The sequence below is a fragment of the Ambystoma mexicanum genome, chromosome 2q (genome assembly GCF_040938575.1).
Source record: "Ambystoma mexicanum isolate Mex_15411 chromosome 2q, UKY_AmexF1_1, whole genome shotgun sequence".
Lineage (NCBI taxonomy): Eukaryota > Metazoa > Chordata > Amphibia > Caudata > Ambystomatidae > Ambystoma > Ambystoma mexicanum.
The window spans coordinates 336,579,363-336,593,052 of NC_090924.1; the positions used below are offsets into that span (position 1 = coordinate 336,579,363).

The following is a 13,690-nucleotide window of genomic DNA, read 5'->3' on the forward strand; positions in this document are numbered from 1 at the left end:
AATGTTCAGGCTTTCACTTCACTCTGGCCTATAACTTGGCCCCTTGGCCATTACCACCTGATCCGGCCTATCGCTCCAGTGCTATTGCTATATGTTCTGTTTTTCTGTCCTCTTTTGGACCTGATTGCTGCCCTGTTTCCATCTGATTTTTCCCATCTTTAGCTTACCTGGAAATATTTCTAAAACCTTCAGCACTCCCCTGGTTCTTCAGTGCAATAAACAACATTACACACCCGCAACCACACACATATGTTACTCACACGTTTCTTTTTTACTGTGCAGATTTCCCCATATTCTAAAGTAGGTTTCCCCTTAGCAGACTTAGAAATCTGTGGGCTGAGCAGAGTGGTGTTTAACGAGCAGACACTCCAGCGGAAAATGGATTACTTTCCCTGTGTTACTGGGTTAACTTTACCACATTGGGGAAACTGCTGTATTTTCTCTCTGCTGAGCACTGAATGCTGTGGTGCTTCTCTCCCATTTTCAGTATATAACACCTCCCCACACAAAGCATTGATTCTCCAGAGGTTAAGTGTATTAAATATCTCAATTCCAACCCATCAGCCCCCTCACACTCAGGCTCAATCTCGTACCACGGTGCACATTTCACTAATTCTATGGAGCTCGCATGTCAAGCGGTACTCACAATTACAATTAAACCCTTCCCAACATGCTTGCATGTTGGGTAGGGTTTCTTTTCAATTTGCGAACACTGCTTACCATGCGGGCATGGTAAGATGTAAGCAGTGTTCTCAATTACAATTGAACCACATGTCGGGCATGGTTTAATTGTAATTGTACATGCTGCCTTCCATGCCAATATGGCAGGCAGCATGTACAATGGATCCCTATGGGGCCTGTCTTCTTTATACTGGTGGACTCCATAGGGATGTCCAGCATTTGTGCTATCATGAAAATACATGCCGGGGCAAATGTTGGAGTATTTGCATGGAAGAGAGAAAGGAGATGGTGGAAATGCAAGTTGCTTTCCGCCCCTCTTCTTCGCCATGCATATGATTGAAAATGAGCCGTAATGTGAATGCAAAGCGTTAAAGCCGTACTCAAGGCTTTTATGACTTCCATTGACGTTATGGCTCAGTGGAAAATGAGCTCCTAGGAGTTTTGAAATCTCATTTGCCCAGTGGAAGGCTGTATACAGAATAGGTTACCTACTAAGCTGAGCTTTGGCCCTCTGTTATCCAGGTTCACATGGCTGCCCACGGCTAGCGTAAGTACTCAGTTGTAGCACATGGCTGGAGGTGGAATAGGTATGGCATATCTGTAGATAATTCCCAGAGGAGCTCAGTAAAGGCTTCAGAGAACACCGGTCCCCATTAAGACACACGCACCCCAACAGGCTTCTGCCAAGCGGCGACGACTGCTTATGTAGCACACTTAGCCACATTACAAGTTGGGTGGTGCGGGTTAAATGTAGCAGTATTACTATACTGCTGCATTACCGCACCACCCAACCATAGCTTTGGCGGAATATTGGAGATTCACCTCCAGCCATGAGCTGGAGGTAAATATGCCAGCTTTCTGCCAAATCCTGGTGGAATTACTGCAGCGAAATTACTTCTGCAGTAATTACGCCAAACATGCGCCATTGAGTTCTATGGACTAAAAAAGAAAGTGGATTTAGACCACCACCACCACTTGCAATCCGGCGGTACTACCACCAGACGCAGTTGCAGTAAAGGTAAAACAGTTACCACCCAGCTACCCTCAAACTCGTGACTCATAATGAAGCCCTTAGAGCTCTGTTCTCTGCCTGGAACCTTCATACTGAAATCAACCCTCACCGAGAGTATGGTCAGGGTCAGCCAATTATCCCTACTATGGAGTTGGCTGTGGACTTTTGGGGCTGCAGACTTTTTACCGCACAGGTACTCACTCTGCTCTACTGCATCCCCAAGTGCTTGTCATCCCTCCTTCCTCTTCACCGAGTGGGAAGTGATACACATTCAAGCAGCATAACATAACATTTGGTTGTTTCCTTTCTCCTGCTACTCTGTTGCTGCCAATACCCTGCGTTTCACCCTCTTATCCCTTAGCTCTTTCAGATGTGTATTTTGTATTTGTGGTTTATATAGTGTGAACCTAGCTCTGGAGCAACAGAGCATTACATGCATTAGAATCACCTAACAGTGGTGTAAAGTGCTAGAAAAGCAACCAAAATACCATACACACTTTGCTCATGTATTTGTTTATGTCCATGCTGGCAGCCTTTGGCAAGGCAATGGAATGCTTACTTGTTCTGCTCATCCTCCTCCAGCTTGATCTTCTCCTCCACGGCCTGCAGGGCGGCGGCGAGGGAGGCACTCGTCTCCTCTAGTTTCTGATGCGCTGTATCAGCGGTCGGGGTCTCCACAGATGACCCGGCCATCGAAGATCGGGGAGGTTTCACTGGTACCTGCTGGGGCTGACCGGCATTCAGAGGTTTGGCTGGGCTAGAGCATAGCGAGGGTGGCGTGCTGGAGGGCTTGATGGCACTCGTCTGCTTGGCGGGAGACGGCACTGGTGTGGAGCCCGCGCTCACAGACTGGATGACTGGATGGGCTTTACCAGGTTTGGGTGCTGTGGGTGGTGGTGTGGGTTTGGGATAGATCGGTGGGGGGGTGCCCTGAGCCCTCTTGAACTCTGCGGAAAAAACAGAAAGAACCAGGATTATTCCACTGGAACATATCGTTTAACAGAGAACGACCACAGTGCCTATCAAGTCTGCCAATAACCAAGCCTACTCTCCTGACATAGACCCTGAACAGTCTCCAGCTTTGGCTCCTTTGTAATATTTATTGTCTGCACCTATCCTAGTCCTTGAACAAACAGTATAATTTTTGTTTCTGCTGGGAGTTAGTTCCATGAACCCACTATCTTTAATACACTATTGTATGTATTCCTGGCCATTTTCAGAGCACACCCAACACTGTGTTCATTGTATGGCATCTAGTTTGAGTACTCATTTGCAGAAGAATGTATCTATTTATTTAGGAGTTTTGCACATCGCCTGATAGAGTCCTAAAACGTGCTTGTTGTACAAAGCTCATTATTGGTAGGAATTTGAACGTTTCTCTCATAACGCTCAATAACAACTCAGACTGCTTTATCTATGAGGACTTGTGAGGGCGGGGGGGTTCTGACCAATTTTTTTGCATATTAGGGAGGCAGGACGAGAAAGGAAGAAATGGCAGAAAGGATGAAAGGGACAGAGAGGAAAGAAACAAATAGAGAAAAAGAAAGGATCACATGAGAGAGACAGAGAAAGAGAAAATGAGGAGCATGACAAGAAAGAGTAAGGGAAAGAGATACATTTATGGACATAGAGAGACAGAGACAGGCAACGAGAGGCACAACTTGGAAGTCATAAAGAGAAAGAGTGCAAAAGCAACAAAGAGAGAATGTAAAAATTAGGAGTACAAAAAGAATCATGGAGAGAAGAGACGGCAGAAATACGCAGGAAGAAAGACAAAGACAGATATGGAGAGAGCGGTACATCATGGAGAGAAGAGGCGGTAGAGATATGCAGGAAGAATGACAAAGACAGATGTGGAGAGAGGTACAGGGAAAAAAGAACAGTCAAAGAGGGTAAGGAAATGGAATGGAAGAGAGAGGGAGAAGCGAAAACCAGGAACAGTAATAATAGTCAGAAAGAGGAAGTGAGCGGATGGAAGAGAAACAAGAAGAGGAAGCCAGGTGGAGATTCTGCAGTGTGGCTTTTGTGAGCAAGCAAGGAGTTCCTATTGATCTTGTAATTCATTCTGTCATGTCAGAATGTACAGTCAGCGACCATTGAGTGGGAAAGGGTAACGGTGGAGACTCCACTTATGCACACTCATTCCTTCAATAGTGACATTTAATTTGATACTACAACCATACAAGTGTACACATTTAAGGAAAGGTATGCTACCTTGGGGGATATCTTCTATCCATTTTGCAATACATTGGTTCATGAAATAATGTATATTTTATGTATATATAGTATATGCATATTATTGAGAAGCATACATTTATTATTGTATAATATGGTGATAATGCCTTCAGCGTTGGCCGTACTGGGTAGTAACGTCCCCCAATTTAAGGTAATAGGCTCAAGCATAGTGAGGAGATTTAACCAGAGCATCATGCATTTACCATCTTTTTACGGCTGGTTACTGGTGGCTTTCTTGCCATCTGTACTTGTCACAAGTGGCAGGTAGCTAATGCTAAAAAATGCTATCTTGCAATCATTCTTTCATAAAAGACAAAAGTCCAAGCAAAGAAGGCCACAAAGGAAAATCAAAAAAGTTTAAAAAATGCCTTTTCTATTTGCATGGCAGCAATTCATGTCAAAGCATTTGCCCTTCCTGCTTAAACCCTCCCCCTTCCTGGTAAACTCATGTACACCCTCTTTCTGTCTTAGTCCGCTCTCTTCCTGTGCAACAGGAAGTCACATCTTAGAAAGCTCAAATACATTTACCCTTTTCCGGTCCGGGTCAGAAATTCAACCTTGGAAATTATTTTACTGTTGATTCTGAAGTCATGTACACGAAACCAGTAATTGTGCTCCTTCCGGGTCAAGTCTTACAGTCCCCTGCAAATCCTGCGCCATCAGAAAGAAGCCTGGAAATGATGATGTGCTCCCACACACCACTCCCCAAGGAGAGGAGGCTCTCTATTGATCCACTTTAATGCCCCCTTTGTTTATATAAGAGAACTCTCAGCACAGACTCACTTCAACCGCCCCTCTCAGGTGGACTTTGGTCTCAACAACAACAAAAAAGACTAATAACATGAAGCGATACAGCTTTAAGTCTAAAAGGACACTCATTTCGATGGAGATTTGCATAATGACGATAACAACCACAGAAATCAGTAACCCCTGCAGCATTTGGAGGAGAATACTCAGTACTATTTTATGATAAACCTGAATTTTATGATAAACCTGACTTTGAAGACAATGTGAACCAATCTGAGCCAAAGGGTGTCCAGTAAGCACCCTATTCGCCTTAGTTAATATTGCCCATAGAGACTGAGGAGAACTATGAAGCTGCAGCTGAAAAACGAGATCATATCGAAATAGATACCCAAAAGGTTCTCTTGAGCAGGTATCCAAAGATATATGATCTCATGTTCGTTAAATTAATAATTTGGTGGCAGGGAACCAGTATTTGTTAGCATAGACGTAGGCGGCTCATGACTGCTACATTTACGTCATTTGCACAGCAGAGTGAAAAAGTGCAGGGCAAAAGGCAGCCTATACATGTGTCTGCTGCCTTTTGCCCTGCACTTTTGCAGTCCGCCGTACAAAGTGAGTAAATACTGCCTGGCATGCTCGCATGCTAGGCATCTTTTACTTTTAATTGTGAGAGTCGCTTGCCATGTTCGCATGTCAAGCAGCGCTCACAATTACAATTTCCATGCGAGCGCAAATGCTAGAGTTTATGTATGGCGTAGAGGAAAAGAGTTGGCAGAAACACAAGTTTTGTTGCGCCCCTCCTCTCTGCTATACAAATGCATGAAAATGTGGCATGGCATGAATGGAAAGTGTTAACGCCATACTCTTGGATTTTACGCATTCCATTCACGTTACGCCACAATCCAAAATTAGCTCCATGGTGATTCTGGGCAAGCGAGAAACTGGACAAGGCTTTGCTGGCTCCAGCAACACCTGCATGCCCCAACAGTGTCCTATGAACCATGGACCCAAGCAACCGATGAGAAGCCGAAGACGTCTTTCAAAATGACGCCTGGTCTAGCACCAACACCACCAGTGCGCCCTCCCTCTCTTGTAATAATATAAATATATGTATGTGGATTGTATCCTTTGTAACTAATAACAATTATTTTTAAACTAGTAGAAAACAACATAGAATATTGAGAGGGATGAGAAGGGGTAGCCTTCTTCAACTAACATCTATTTTTACTTTGTGTTTTGTTCAAAATAGATTGAAAGGCCAAGCACCCAAAACATTGAGATGTGTTTTGAGCATCTCTTGATTGGACATTTGAAACACTTGGGAAATAGAGAAGACTGCCTTACTTTGCGTGGTTTGTATTGCGGCTATCATGAAAAAGTCATGTTTAAAATATGATTTTTGCCAGCTTTTTGAAAAGCTTTGAACACGTTTAGAACACTTAATAAAATATGTTTTTGTAAGAGTCTCAGGTGCTTCCACTGAACACATGTAGCGTGAAAATCCCTGGATGGATTTGTACCAAATAGGAAAGAACGTGGGCCCATTGTGCTGTAGAGGATTCTTTTGTGGGTGTGCGCTAAAAACCTGCAGAAGTTTTGAGTTTATTTAACAGAGAAGGGCGTGTCCGGTTGTCAAAAATGTTTTAAATATCTACCATTTTGCATGGCAGTAGTTAGGCTTTTCAGAAATGAAAACCTGTCTTTTTTTTCTTCAATGCGAGCGATTCCTCCAGTAATTCTGAGGGAAGCTGAAAAAGAAAAGTGCTCAAAACGAGATTTGGAGGGGGAAAGATGTGGTTTCACATTAGAGTAGAGGTGGCGAGGGGCAAAGAGGGCTAGATATGTAGTTTGAGAGTTTGGTGCATACTGGAGAGTGCTTTGGTGACAGAACGTTTTCATTTTACCCAGGGAATTCCCAGAGATTCACACGGGACTTATGCAGAAACGTTGTAAGATGCGCTCATAACAATAAATGCGTCACATGAATCAGTGAGTGAGAGGAAGTTATGGTAGAGGGTTAGAGAGGACTTGTACAAAGGGGGGGGAGAAAGGTGGAACTAAACAGGAGGAGGGGAGCACATGGAAAGTGGCAGTGGGGATGAGGAAGAATTTTAAATTGCTGAGTGTTTTCTGATCACTGCAGTAATAGGCAAACAGTGTATTATCTCAGAAATTATTACTGGGAATAAATAGCTCAGTAATGGAGAGCAATAGGATGGTTTGTTAAGGTGGGAATTCCCCAGGAAATGATAGCGGAAATCAATGTAGGGATAAAAAGAGGCACAGGCCAATGGTCAGTGGCTGGTGGGATTTGATCATTTAATAGTGAGGGGGATATGGACCTTCTGTCTGAAGGCAATGTCCAGGAGCCCTTGATATGGGTGGTGTCCTCAGGCTGCAGATTTTATGTCTTATTGCGTGAACATGTATAGTGGGAAAGGCCATAGGATGTGGCCAGAGGGATCTGATTACTTAATAGGCAGGGGTATGTGGGCCTCAGCTGTAGGCCGGGGGATCTGGTCATTGTCGAATGCCATGGCCAGTGGGCCTCAGCCCTTTATAATATTTGCTGCTACAAGGACAGTGGCTATGGCTGAAGGCATGGCCATGGGCCTTGGCCAAAGCCATGGCCCATCAGCCCTGATGTGGGTCGTGGCGGTAGGCCACGGGCAGCAGACTTTTTGCCTTAATGTTGCCACGTGGCAATGGATAGTACATGTGGCTACTGCGATCTTGTTACTATGCAGGGGGATGTGGGCCTCTGTCTTTTATAATCATTAGTGCTACAAGTGCGCTTTGAATGGCCAAAGGCCATGGCCTGCAAACCCTGATATGTGGTTGTGGCCGTAGGGTACAGGCTGCAGTCTTTTTGGTGTTACGTGGACAGTGTGTCTGGCTCATGAGATCTTGTTACTTACTAGGAAAGAGGATGTGGGCCTCAGCCATAGCCTGGGGCCATTGGGCCTCAGTCTTTTAAATTAATATGTGCTACATGGACAGTGGCTGTAGCTTAAGGTCATGGCCAGTGGATCTGGTTACTTACTAGATGGGGATGTGGGTCTGTCTTTTATAATCAGTGGTGCTAAGATGGAGTGATCAAGTCTCTAGAAACCAAGGGAAGTAATAGCACCCAACACAATTACATAAAATACCAGCTAATAAGAGGTCAAAATGGACAAAATCGTGGTCTCCTCACACGTGACTCAGAAATTGCAAACAAGGGCTATTCATTAAGCTCCAGACAAAGATAATGGTGTGCCTAAACTCCCTTAAAAGCCCCACAACAGAAAACAGGCTGCAAGGTCAACTATAAAGAAGAAGCCTGGCTTAGGGCCTGCTCGATGAGAGATGATGGACCAATTGTGCAAGTGGGTAGTAGTCTGACGTTGTTCTCAGCACCTGAGTTTCGTTTTGCTTACGTGCTGCTAACGAGCCGAAGGTCCATGGTTGGGAGTGAATACCAACCAATCATAGGGATCTACGTAGCAACATGCTATGCAATGTTGCATAGGCCAACCCGCTGCCATTTTCCCTGCTATTATCGGTATTATATGTATTTAGAGGTGGTTCAAGACGTGCCCACCAGATAAGGGGCATCCAGTAATATTGTTAGTACTTGCATAATATATATGAAAATATGTTCCCTTAACCAATCCCTCCCTTCCATAGGTTTTACAGTTTGCCACGTAGGATGACGACATAGATGACATATATCGAGGTATAAAACCTTTGTATAATCAAATTTGGTTGTGAGTGCGTGAACTACTGCTTGTTGTTCGCCAGATTGTCCTACTTTATTTTATGTTAATAAAGTAGTATAAAGTAGTACTTTGGCATATTCGGATGGGTCTGGTGTAATTGACTTAGGCCCAGATCTACGCTCTCTGACTCTTGATTGCTTCCGTCATTAGCGAGAAGGCCGTGGAGCTTGCTATGGAGATCAGCGTGCAAAAACACACATGTGAGAGGAATTGGTCGGCATGTCCCCATGTGATAAAAGAGTCGATGCAGAGGGACTCGAGCTGAGCCACGGATGTAAGTAGAACATCGAAGGTGGCAAAAATAGAGGGAGAGACTATATTGTAAATCTATGTATGGGGCACGACTAATAAAACACTCATGCCGTTGCCTCAAGAGGGTTTGTTGTCAAAAAAGGTATTGCGACATATGACAACATATTTACATGCTACATATAGGGAAGAAGTTACAGAAAAGATTGGCTTTGGTTTTAGAGTTGTGGAAAAAGTATCAGAGCGAGAAAGAAGATCTGCCTGAGAAGGGGTGGATGCTTAATCACCATAAAGAGGAGGGTATAATGCCTTCAGCTCCTCTTTCCACTCCTGAAAAATCTCCTCTTTCCCCTTCTGAAAACAAAAGCGCAGATACTAAGGAACATGGATTTTATCCTTTAAAGGAATTGAAAGCAGCGGCGGGTTATGTTAATCCGACATATGAGCCCCACGCTTATAACATTGAGGATAATGCGGAAAAGAGCAAAAGTAGAGAATGCAAATATATATTGACACATGATGAAAGTAAACAGCGTGATGAGAAAAAGGTCAGACGGATGGAGATAAAAGAAGAAGCAAGGAGGCAAAGGGAAGTGAAAGCTGTAAGGGATACCGAGAATACAGACATTGGCTGATGAGCATGAAGCAGAAAACATAGGGAAGAGGATTGGGGATTTATATAGGCAAATGAGAGATAAAGATGAGAATAAAATCCAAAAGAATTTTGAAGGATTTTTATCGAGGGAAACAGGAGGAAGGGCATGTGACACATTAACAGATGAACATAGAGCACTGTCTTTAAGTAGACTAGATCTTGATGTGCACAGGGATGAAGGTCATACAAGTTGGGGCATACTGATGTCAGGTGAAGAAAGGGAAGAAAATGAGAAAGCACCAAGAGAGGGCACAGGTGGTTTTCCGAAAGATTTCAGTGTAGAGGAAGGGGTAGAATGGTCAGACCTAGAGGACCCTAAAGAAAAAACACCAGAACCAACACCATACACTGAGCGACCACAAACACGGTTGCACAGTGCAGGGGATGTATCCCCACCGTATGTAAGCAGATTAAGGTCACTACCAGGACGGAGACAAATAGAAGTTGGCCATAGGTGACATGAAGGGCCTGCTAGCAGCCATTCTAGGGGAGCGGGATGACATTTGGAAGCGAGCAGGGTATGCAGGTGTGACTGCACATAACACGACACATGATGGAGCGCCATTTAATAATTGCAGAGAAGATGTTTGGCGGGCGCTCACAGTACAATATCCCGAGACATCAGATATGGGTGCGATTATGACTAGGAAGATGGGTGAGAATGAAGATCCTGTTGCCTTTATCCAAGATATTCAAGAGAGATGGCGTCTTGAGGTGAGAGAACCATGGGATAAAACTGTGGCATTATTTACCACATATTATATCAGAAACTGCCTGAGCTCATGCAAAGGCAGATGAAGAAACAGGTAGGGGTGGAAACGAAGCCACGGCCGACAATACAATTGACTATCGTGCACCATTGCCAATTGTTGTAAGAGAATAACAATAAGAAAGCTGAGAGTGGAAAGCAGGAGGAAGCGAAGTTAGTTCTGAAAAAAATTGTCAAAGCTGGCCATAGAGGGAGCGATATTGACAAGTAATGAAGGTGTGGCGACACAGGAAATGCGACCAGTGCAGCAAAATAATGTAATACACCCTATGGATCATAGTCGGTATACTTTTTGGCCAAGAGGAAGAGGGAATGGACGCAGGGGAGGAGGATGAGGTGGATTTCAGAACCCTCAGGGAGGAGGATTTAATGGTGACCAGCCGCAACAATGTTGGAACTGTTGGAGGATGGGACATATAGCCGGAACATGTAGAAGTAGAGGGGGCATGCAGCAAAATTGCCAAGCTCCATGAGGGAGGATGGGCTATGTTCCACAATATAATACGGAACCACAGGACTACTATGCCCAAAGTCACACGCAGAATCAGACAAGTGTGCCACAACTACAGCAAACACAGCAAGCTCCATTACAAATGCAATCGCCACAGCAAGTGCCTATGCAAATACAACAGATACAGACCCAGCAAGCACAGACACAACAGGCCATGGTACCACAATGGAACACAAATGTAGGATTACCGTAAACACCTGCATCAAATTTGGGAGTGTGACTCGTAGTAGGAAATCCTTTCACAGGTACAGGGATGCATTTATATCCACAATAGGACAGCCCACAGAGCGCCCTGATGTGTTCAGTACTACCAGTGACACCGGACCCCCAAGAGGAACTAAGGGTCAAGGTAACGATAGGAGGCAAGACATTTTTGTTCCTTGTAGACACTGGTGCTTCTCGTTCCTGTGTCCGTGAGGGAACATACCCAATGTCAGGCCTTCCCATGAATGCACAGGAATTCTCTGGGGTGATGAGTTTAGTTTCCTTTTACAGACAAATTACCAATTTCTATAGGAGAACACAATATGTCAATGCCATTATTATATTCTCGGCAGACATCAGTTAATATAATAGGGCGTGACTTGATGACAAAACTTAACATGACGATATCTTTTACTGACGCGGCAATAGTGTGCTCCACTCCAGGGACACATTACATGAATGTTAAAGAACTCATTTTAGCTTTTACAGGTCAGAAAGCATCAAGAGGAGTCCTTTTAGACCCAGAAGTATTTTTGTATGAAGTGACTGTTTTATTATCATGGTTACCAAACTTGGTAGGTAAAATATTGAGAATACCTGAAGAGTTTTTGTTTAGACCAGCAAAACCTATGGATGATGAAGAACAGATGATCCGTTTAGAGCTAGAAGCAGCAGTGGTCAGATAGGAAAAAGGATGAGGGGCTACGGTGGGGAGCAGTGATAGCCCTTGTGAAAGATATAGGTTGACAGACTTGACAGACATGGAGCTTTTTAGGGATGATTATTCCGATGATGAATTGGTATTAGTCTAATTTATTGGATTAAAGTGGAGAACAGAGAAATATCACAGAGAATGGCAATGGTAGAAAAGAAACCATCATTTTTGCAGGAAGATTTTGAGAAAGTGCCAAATATGTTTTGGACCACTAGTCCATATGACATGGGCCTATGAAAGGAGTAGAATCAGTTAAAATCAAGCTTAAATCAGGAGCAATTTTGCCACAAGCAAAGCAATATACTGTGTCCCGAGAAGCATATGAAGGTATATTTGAGACCATTTCCGCTTTAATAAAGCAAGGAATATTGGTGCCATCTGAGTCCCCATCTAACACAGCTGTGTACCCAGCGAAGAAATCAACCAGTGGGTCATGGAGATTTATTCAGGATCTATGCCCCTAAAAAATATTGTTGAAGCAGAGTTTCCTTCAGCTCCAAATCCTGCTAAAATATTATGCAACATTCCATCTAAGGCCAAATATTTTACAGTTATTGATTTAAAAAACGCATTCTTCTCAATTCCCCTTCATGAGGACTCACAAGATTTGACTTCCTTTTCGTATAGAAATATCCCCTGAAACATGCTTGTTTGCATCAGGGGTACTGTAAATCCCCCTCAATCTTTAACAATGTCCTTCAGATGGACCTGGGCAATGTACAGCTTAAGAGTGCAATAATACATTACGTAGATGACATATTGGTGTAAAGTTTGTGAGAAACCTGAGGGTATTCTCTCAAGTAGACCTTGGGAATCCCTTATTCTCGTGGCCAGGGGAGGGCTGGCGCTCTCAGATCCCAACCCTGGGGGTGGAAGAGTGAGCGAGGATCACCTTGGTAGGGTAGCCCAGGGGGGTGTCCTCGGGGGGGAAAAAGCCCCAGGTGAGACGCAGTATTATACTGAGGAAGAAGGAGAGGAGAATGAGATCCTTGAAACCTTTGTAGGTTGTACTACATCCATCTCCCTTCTTACCAATGAAACTCCCTTATTAAAATCCCACTACCCATACACCTCTGGTAAACCAATTAAAAACACAAACCCTGTTATAGTAGGAAACCACCTCTCTCAGAATTACTGTTTAGATGTTGCCCACCAGAACAACCCCAACCATTCTTCTCCACGGCCCTATGATAATTCATTTCCAAGCACCGAATCTACCCTGACAAAACACTACAGTTCCCACAATCCCTTCTGTTCAGTTCACAATCCCGGCTGTCCCTGTTTGCTTCATAAACCCTACCAATCCCGTCCCTCTGATAGTGATTTACCGACTTCCCAGTCGAATGCGACTGGCAGCTATAGTTCCCACAAACCATCTTACTCATTTCACAAACCCTACCAGTCTCACTCTTCCGAATTTACACAAACCCCTAGGACGAGAACTATAATCCCATACAACACCTCCTCCTCTCTATATTCCTCTTCCTCTATAGCTCTTCCTGTCTATATATTACCTGACATGTCCTAACCTAAGGGTCAGGCAAAGTCAGGCAAATTGACCAAAATCACACAAACCTGACGGCCCTTTCCTTTCACCACATGGATAAAAGGTGGAGCAAGAGAGCAATGTAGACTGCACAATGTGAGAGCTAACTCAGCACAGCAGTTTAAAATGAGGCAAAAGACAGTGAATACCGAGAGGGTGACAAGGGGAGGAGTGACTTTACCCTTTCCTATCAAGGCCTGTGAAACCTCTGCAGACCGAAACATAAGACTGCGAACAAAAGCCAGTGTGTGTTGCAGCAGATGGCAATGGTACACAAGACCCTCCTCTGCTAATACCCAAGCCAGGGAGAGACGCTTGTCTCAGTGGTACCAACCTTGACTCGAAGGAGAAGAAAGCCAAGCAGTTCATCACAGCCGGTGAGTCGAGTGGGAGTCGATAAACTGGGCTCCGTTGAACAGAAAGTAGCAAACTGATAACTTGAACTTTGAAAGCTTAAAGGAACTATTGAGAAAGTAGGGGAAAAGCCTGCAACAAAGGCGTCCGGCACCACGTGGGTGCTCACACAGAAAACTCTGGCCGATTAGCCAAAGGTAGAGACTACCATAACCCAAAGGCCTTGGGAAGAGGCAAAGAGAGGTCATAGT

At 44.2% G+C, this 13,690-nt stretch overlaps 1 protein-coding gene across 6 annotated transcripts in view; it reads right to left on the reverse strand.

Annotated features, from left to right (window-relative positions):
- Positions 1–13,690, reverse strand: part of CASKIN1 (CASK interacting protein 1) — a 1,401,469-nt gene that overhangs the window by 35,001 nt on the left and 1,352,778 nt on the right. For all 6 annotated transcript variants that reach the window (XM_069647339.1, XM_069647342.1, XM_069647341.1 and 3 more), the window contains one exon: positions 2,253–2,640. In XM_069647339.1, the coding sequence (XP_069503440.1) occupies positions 2,253–2,640 (388 nt within the window). The remainder of the gene's footprint in view (positions 1–2,252; positions 2,641–13,690) is intronic.